The 8510-nt window shown below is 37.3% G+C and overlaps 1 protein-coding gene across 2 annotated transcripts; it reads right to left on the bottom strand.

Annotated features, from left to right (window-relative positions):
* Positions 1 to 2313: 2313 nt before the first annotated feature.
* Positions 2314 to 8119, bottom strand: SIP2 (seed imbibition 2). 2 transcript variants are annotated; one of them, XM_086576313.1, is made up of 14 exons: positions 8013 to 8119; positions 7418 to 7628; positions 6730 to 6965; positions 6390 to 6480; positions 6229 to 6277; positions 6029 to 6120; positions 5738 to 5851; positions 5439 to 5561; positions 4347 to 4899; positions 4111 to 4178; positions 3872 to 4006; positions 3523 to 3740; positions 3333 to 3421; positions 2314 to 2983 (listed from the first exon to the last, which is right to left on the bottom strand). In XM_086576313.1, exons 2-14 carry the CDS (start codon positions 7606 to 7608, stop codon positions 2624 to 2626), a joined length of 2319 nt encoding a protein of 772 aa, XP_086432439.1. In that variant the 5' UTR covers positions 7609 to 7628; positions 8013 to 8119; the 3' UTR covers positions 2314 to 2623. The 2 variants fall into 2 exon arrangements, with proteins under 2 accessions (XP_086432439.1, XP_086432440.1); XM_086576314.1 differs by having other exon boundaries at positions 6730 to 7304; positions 7370 to 7628; positions 8013 to 8115.
* Between the last annotated feature and the right edge of the window lie 391 nt (positions 8120 to 8510).

Here is an 8510-nt window from a genome sequence, read left to right as displayed (position 1 = left end):
AATCTTTAAAAGAAATAAATAAATAAAATTACATACATACATAATTGTGCCCCATACCCATTTAGTGCCCTCCGTACCCACACCCATACCCATTTAGTGCCCCCATACCCACCCCATGGAGCCTCGTACCCATAGGTAATATGTACATCAGTACATCCCTAGTTTGTCATGTTCATAGGTAAAAGAGCACACTAAAAAAAAGTAAACAAATTCTTGGTCCACAATATATCGATGTAAGGAACCAGATTCAGCCATTCAGGGGATCTAGCCATCTATGGTTTAGGGGTGTATCAAATGGGCCGGGCCGTCCTAGCCCAGTCCTCAAGTTCTTGTTTCGGTTGGTAAGGTTTGGGAAGAAATGATCGACCTTCTCATGCTGTCCATAATCTATTGTTTTTTTTTTTGATGACACCATAATCCATTATTTGTCTTTTCCAAGTCTCCTATCTTTTTGAACCACAATTAATGGAAGATTGTAATGCTAAGTCTAATTGTGTGGCAAAACACCATACCAAATCAGGAATTTGTAATCCAATAGTACGTCAAAACGCTAATCGGTATAAGTTTACATATCTATATTCTATACCGCCAGTTTTAACGATATAGCGTATGATATGCATGCTAATAGGAACGATGCCTAGAAAGAAAATTTGTTTGACCAAATTTATTTTCAAAATCTTTAGTTTTGATGAATTACTTTTGTATCCCTATTATTTTGTATTTGTACAATAAAGAAAAAGGGTAAAATGGGAAATAAATAAAAAATTATTTCCCATACACTTTTGGGAGTAGACTAGGACTAGGGAGTTGTGATTTTTATTTATTTATTTATTTTATTTTTACACCATGGTCAAAAACAGCTGGGGAGTTGTCATTACGTACAAAAAACCATTAGGTCTTCAAACACTATCCCACTAAACCTTATATGCTATTCTATTGTGGCATCGCACCAAACCATTGAACTTAGCCTAACCCCTTCTATGCAGTTGAAAATTCTAGTCTCGGAAAAGCTTGTCACAAAGAAAATAGGTAAGTGTGTGGTTTAGAGTTTAGACAAATTTGTAAACAAGAGTGTTGTAGCATACATACAATAAGAAATTGGTCTCAAGGCGCATTTCCGAGTGAAAATAACTCTCACAACCAGTGTTTTTTTTAATCACTCTCAAGAACAATATTCAGGTGAAAATAACCCTAAAACCAATTTTCAAGTGAAAATAACCTATAAGAACAAATAACCTGGATTTAAAATAAATATTTTTCGATTTTACTCTTTCTGTCATTTTACTATGAACAACAAGTGTTCATACTTTATGTTGATGTATAAACAATAATTGTTCATATCCAAATAGGTGAACGTGCCTCAGACAATATATATATTAATGTATGAACAATGATTGTTCATAACTCATGTTGAGGTATAAACAATGATTGTTTATATTCCAATTGGTGTTCTTACTAATCATACATTAATATTGAGGTATGAACATTGATTGTTTATATGAACAATAATTGTTCATAGCTCATGTTGAGGTATAAACAGTGTTCATACCCCAAATAGGTATGAATAATGATTGTTCCATATAAACAATGAGTGTTTATAGCTCATGTTAAGGTATGAACAACCCAAATAGATATGAACAATGATTGTTCATACTCCAATAAATATTATTATTGATCATATATATATTGAGGTATGAATATTGATTGTTCATACGAACAATGATTGTTCATAGCTTATGTTTAGGTATGAATAATGATTTGGGTACACTAGGTCGTTTTGGTTGGGTCAGGCCGTTTATTATTTCGCTCTAGGAGTATATTTGATTTTTCATCTACCCGAGCCATTTTTAATTTGGGACAACTACTTAATGAATAATGAAGTTATATGTATGCACATTAGTACATACATCTTATACTAGTATGCCTCCAACACATTTTCTTTGGTTAATAGGTCCACGGAAATTTTTGTTGTATAATCTTTGAAATTTGTTTGGACTGTGGATCATAACAAAATGAAGGGAGCAAATGCAGATTCGATTCTCATTGGGAGTTCTAGGCTGGTAATTGAGTGTAGTTACTCGAGCTCGGCGCAGGCTCCCACCTTTTATGCTCCATGGAAAATTAGCGTCTATCTATCATTGGCATGATCTACTAACCTAGGTCTGCTTGATCCTTACAAAACATCAGTCACCATGATACATATTGAATTGCATAACCTGATACGACTCTGTCGTCAAAAGCATGTTTACTCTCCAATGTGTACTAGCTTCGTGAAGAAAAAAACAAGAGAAAAAAATAAAAGACTAAGAATAATAAATCCGAAAAAGGTTCTTGTTTATTGAATCAAATTCGATTGCATATTAATAGAACAATAGGATTTGTTCCAGACCCACTTGATACATAAAGTCACATTTCTTCAGCAAGGCTATTACACTTATCCATGAAGTTGATAGTTGAGATAATTGGCCTATCTAATCCATATGTCCTGCCCAACCCAATGGATCTTCGGCGCTACTGCACTGAAATAATCAGAGAGTAGTACTCATATCTAGTCAACCCAGGAGTTCCGCAGAGTAGCTAGCACTGAATATTCCATTTTCAATAGAAAGAGCCCCATATTTGCTTATACTTGGATATCTATGGGCCATCTATACATCTCTTCTTCCGGAACTGGAATGGTGAAGGTCAGTAAGCCATTGGCAGAGTCATAATTGAAGTCTGTCATAGTTCCCCCAACAGTACATTTTAGAGGTGGCTGGGATGAATAGGCACCAAATCGGCCACATCCACGGACTTCTAGGAATATGGTTGCAGTTGGTGACCGACTCTTGCCGAGGGAACCTGTTAATTCTGATGAAACTTCGCCATCAAAGACTTCAGGCTTCTCCAAAGCAAGTTGGATGTCAAACCGCTCCACTGCACCGCTGGTGTTGAACATATCAAGCAGACCTATTGGTGCAAACGAGATATTGGATGCTATCTCCTGGAGCATAAGAAAAAGAAAAGTTAGCTCAAGTGCTCAACATGAAATATGACAATAGTTGGTGAATTATTTCCTTCCCTTTTGTGTGGCATGTGTGTGTGTGGTGAAGGTTGGGGGAAGAATCACTCTGGCAAATTGCAGACATTTAAGAAACAAATACTGAATTTTGGAGTTGCCAAAAAAATAAAAATAAAAAATATATGTACAATATAAGTCTATAAGTGCATAGCATTCAGGGTCTGCCCTGATAAACTGGCAATAAATTCCTAGTTAGGATTCCGCATCGTCTACATGTTGAACACTTCGTAATTTTCTTTAACAAAATATACTACACATGTTAAGGTCTCACCTTGAGAGGACAAAAGTGGAAAAGTTCGTACTGCAAAACTTTAAGGGTGATTGGCAGCGAAGCGCCCTTTGGTAGCCGAATAACCTCTCCTGCAAATTTCAAGTAGTGAGAAACCTAATGACAGGTTTGAACCTTCAAACTACAAGGTTCTCTTTTACGAGAAACTACCAAACCAAATTAGCAAGCTCACCTGATCTATGGGCATAAACGACAACTTCACCATTCCAGTCAGCTCCAGCAACTTGATCCATAAGATCAACATCAGTTGCACGGACGGAACCAGTAAGGGTGCCTGGCAAGGTATCATGTATTAGTGTCTTCTTGGCGACCTTGCACCACCCAGCACCTTGGCAGTTAAATACGCCCACCACACCAGAACATCTATTCGTATTCCATACTTTGAGCAAGCTGCACATTCGAAATATATTTGGCTTTAGTTAACTGCTATCAGGAAGAAATCTTCATAGATGTCTTGGAGCAGAATTAATCACTAGAAAGTAGAAGCTAAATGCCTAGACCGGAAAAATGAGTAAACGAACCTGGTTCCATCTCTAGCAGGATCAGCAAAGAGGCAATCACGTGTAGGTCTGCCAGGAAGTTTAGCACGGAGCACTGAACCGTCAGGAAGGACCAATTTCTTCAAGAGCTCAAAATTGTGGTTACCTGGCTTGTCACTAACAAAAGCAAAGAGATTGTGACTATTAATCACAAGGCATAAACATAAACAATACAAAATCCAATAAAAAATAAATACTTTGGCCCTTAAATGTTGCAATACCTGACATAAATAGGACATCCACCGACAGCTCGAGCGGCAGCATGATAATCAGCGGCTGGGTGTAGGCTCTACACAATAAACATTTTTCCATCAATATGTGATCTTCTAACAGTTTAAGGAAGACTATATTCTAACAGTTTACTGGATATAGAGTCTATATTCTTTTTGTTTTACGATAAATATCATCTGATGTATCGAAGAATACTTAAGCCATCTTGTTAGCTAGTACTACTTACGTGGAACATATCCCAGTCAGGTTGCATGAATTCACCAAGGAAAAGGGTGTTGTATGCCACAGACGATATGTGGATCGTATGTGAAGCTGGGTCACGAGGGTAGAAATCATCTGATGCTCTCACCACAGCAGTCTGCTTAGCACTGTACATTCCGTCTGTGTTGTGGCACATGCAGGCAATGCAACCATTGTCCGGGAAATTGCGAGAGATGGAGGCTTCAAGGGCCTGGTGGTAGCTCCGCGTAAGGGCGACGCGCCCACCATGGCCTTCACCAAGGGTCTCAATGATGTTCTGTACATCAACTTTTACCCCATCTACGCCACAAGAGGAGAGGTATGCATGGAGTTCGTTGTAGAAGTCAAATACTTTCTTAGGATGCACCAAACCAAGACCATGAACTGAAAGGCTGTCCATAACAATGTCTGGTTGGTTTCCCTTCACACCTGGTGACTGAACTGGGTACGCCAGTGCACTGTCGTAATGTTCCATGCCAGTAGCTGCGGGCTTTACACCTCCCCAATAACCGGCAAGAGCATGCCATACGTAAACAAACCTGCATCATGTATTGAAGATTATAACGCACTTCAAACAGTTCACTAGCACTTTCTCTCCCCTTGCAATAAGATCATAACACACTCCACTACCCTAAATTCTTGCAGAAGTACTACTATGTGGTAAGTAAATGTATATGATAACTTTCACTGTTGGGACGTAAGGCATCCCAGATCTTATAGAGCTCAACTCCAAATACAAGTTAATGACCGTTCAAATTTCCATTATACAGATTATCACCAACATTGAATTTCCAAATTTAACAGATTATCAAGGCTGTTTAGTTGCATCAGTTATTATTCTCACATCCCAGACTAAAAAAGGGAATTTTGAGGCGGTCAACAGCATTGTTAATTTGGCATTGCACCAGCTCACACCACTCAAATTCAGCAACAAAGGATATCTTGTGGATCTAATGTCTCATACAGCAGGTTGTTTCACACGCACACCATTCATGTGAAACCACCTATGGGAAAATTTTGTGAAAGGAAACAAAGAGAACTGAGAAGGTTGATGTATGATGACACCACTAATACTTACTTGACGTTATGATTCTGCTTGGCTTCTTCCACAACATGCTTTAACCCTGGGGCCTGATCATTATTCTTGCCATTCTTTTGGAACTTCTCATTTTCTCTTATTCCTGTAAGTCTGCTAGCGAATCTGGCGATAGATTACCAAAAAGATGCCATGTAAGTCCCAATAAAAAATTTTAAAAAAAAAAAAAGGGCCTCTCAATGGGATTCTAACAGGAACACATTGGGGAGGAAAGAGGGAACACTTATGTGCAATCAGTATTATATTCATGAATATTTAGTTCAGAGAAAGAATGGGCTTACTGTGCTCCTTCTTGAACAAGGCATTCCTCAGGCTCCTTGTTAGCTTCAACACCAATTTGTTGCCACCCATCATCAATGATCAAGAAGCGTGGTGGAGTGCCTCCCTCTGACAAGCTGGATCACCAGCAGACATATGTTTAGCTTAGAAAAATTACTATCCAGTATGTTTTGCTCTGACTACCAATATAAACTGTAGATCAAAAAATCCCCCCCCAAGTGAAACTTTTACCCACATCAGTAAATGCTCAAACTATTAAAAACTAAGTGTCAGGCCTACTTGCCTATTCTCACCTTTGGAGGCCTTCATCAACACCCTCGGCCGTGACGTCAGTATAAAAAGCATCCCATGTACACCAACCAAACCAGTCGAGAAATTGAGGCAACTGTAATTGAAATTGGAAGAACAACTTTCAGTAGAGTTTCTCAAAAGTAGGTAAGATTTTAGTTTATTTCCTTAAATGTAAAGAAAAAAGATGAGGCCTTTTACTCACTTTTTTCTTCTCCCGATGGTGGAATGTCTTCATGTGTTTTTCTACCCCCCTGTTTCACATGAAACAAATTTTATATCAATCTTCTTCATTACACTGTCTTGTCCTGAATTTAATTTAACAAAGAGTAAGCTACTGGAAAATAGTAGTATGGGAAATCATACTTCACAGCCTGGTTAATGACTTCAAAAGGATTGGTGCCAGCATGCATGTAGACCAGGTGAAGCCCTTGGTTGGTCTCAACAGCATTGTCGCCTGCAAAATAAATGAGCAAGACACACAAACACCAGTCATTTATATTTTTGCCAACTTGATGGCTTTTATATCATAAACTACATACATTTGATTTCACACCTCCAAATTCGAGATACTGTTTACAGAATAACAGTAATAAATTTCTCTTCCCAAGTTTGGCAGTTCGCCATTTGGGTGGAGCAATGTCTAGCTGTAAACAGCACAGGATTGAGGAGGTTTCATGGCAGTCGTGTGAATACAATTACTCACCGCTCTCAAGACATATCTCAACTTCATTCTTATTGTTTCCTTGAAGAACAGCACGAAACTGTCCCTCAAGGAGAGGAAGGAAGACGGTATAGATGGTTGAATCTTCTTCAGAACTATCATCTTTGCTCTCTACAAGCATAAATTGAGTCTCCAATGGAATGTCTTTCCCATACATCCCCATCCTTTGTGTCATCCACCACAACTTGAAGCGGAAGCAGCACATGAACCGCAAACCACTGTAACAAACCAAAATTTAGACCAGTCAAGAATTCAAGATCTCAACATTCCTTATCAAACGGATTAAAAAATACATGTATTTCAAATAAATACTTCCTATAAACTTCAAGAAGGTTCTAGGGATGCTATCATAGTAAACTAAGTCCATAACAGTTTGACATCAAATGTTCCTTAGTCAAACAATGTAGCAGCAGTTCCGTCTCTAAAAAGCAATCAAGTACTGTTAAGATATCAGCATATATTTAGTTTAAATCTTTTTCATCATTGCATAAATGTTGCATCAACATCTTGTAAATCACTTTCAAAAACAATCAATGTCATTGACACGCAATATAAATCTAAATTTTTATTTTCGATAAACAATTCTATTATAATTTGTTGCATAAAGTGCATTAAAAAATACTATGCTCTTAATAGGTGAAACAAAAGAACAAAAAGAAGAGTAACTTACTCCAGGGTGCCCACAGGAAATACATGGAGACTCTTGCTATCAGATGCTGTAGCACCAATGAACGCGCCAGCGTCAAGTCCTACTCCAGATCCCGGAGTCAAAACAATATTGTCAGGTACACCAGTCAATATAGTCTTCCCATGAACCACAAGATTTCCCTCATTAATCGAGATTTTTGGAGTAACTGTCATCTTTGATTCCTTCTACTGCCCTGCATAGAGTTCAGTTTAAGTCTCATTTTTAACATAAACATTTGTCACAAACAAATAACTCCATTCATACACTTCTATCATATATCATGGTTCATCATCAAAAGACAGTTTTTTTTTTCAAATTTTTTCTTTGTCCTGAGTCCTGAGTCCTTGCTTATTATGTTCAACTATATATATTCAGTAATTGAGGTCCTTAACAATTTCAAACCTTCAATAATATCAAGATCTCCATTTTTTAACATTTTTTCTTCCTGATCCACCAAATAATCAACATCAATCACATAACAAGGTGAAAAAAAACTCACATTTTCACAACAAGATATAATAACCTTCAAATTCTTGCAAAGACCAAACATTTTAACAAATTTCAAAAGAAATTTTACCTTTAAACTCTGAAAATGAAGCTCTGTATCACAAGAAAAAAAAAATAAAGAAAAATGAGGACACGACTAGACAAGAGACACAGTTTTCACTTGAGACTTTATTTAGTACAATAGCGCGGGACCAAAGGTTTATATACTACGTAACTCGTTAAAGGTCGAACAACTTTTGTTGAAAATCTAATTAGATGTTGACACGTGTGATTGAATTATTTCTTAGTCCATGTGGTCATAGTCACTATTGTCGTTAACTTCCAAAGTGTCATTTTTGTTTTTTTATGCAAAGTTACCTTGATCTGCTCTCCATTTTGTTAAAACTTTAAACAACTCTGTACACCTGTTTTTTTTTTTTTTTTTTTTTTTTTGAGTTTCGTGTACACGAGGATATCCTCGTAGAGACGAGATCTGAAACTGTTGGGTGTGTGTAATCCAACGGTTTGAAAATCAAAAACAAAAAAATATGAGAGAATATGATCGAGTTTGTTTTTGATTTTTAGACCG

This window comes from Coptis chinensis, chromosome 8, assembly GCF_015680905.1.
Source record: "Coptis chinensis isolate HL-2020 chromosome 8, ASM1568090v1, whole genome shotgun sequence".
In the NCBI taxonomy this organism is placed as follows: Eukaryota; Viridiplantae; Streptophyta; class Magnoliopsida; order Ranunculales; family Ranunculaceae; genus Coptis; species Coptis chinensis.
Note: the sequence above shows the minus strand (reverse complement) of the source record. Positions and strands in the feature narration are given on the sequence as shown.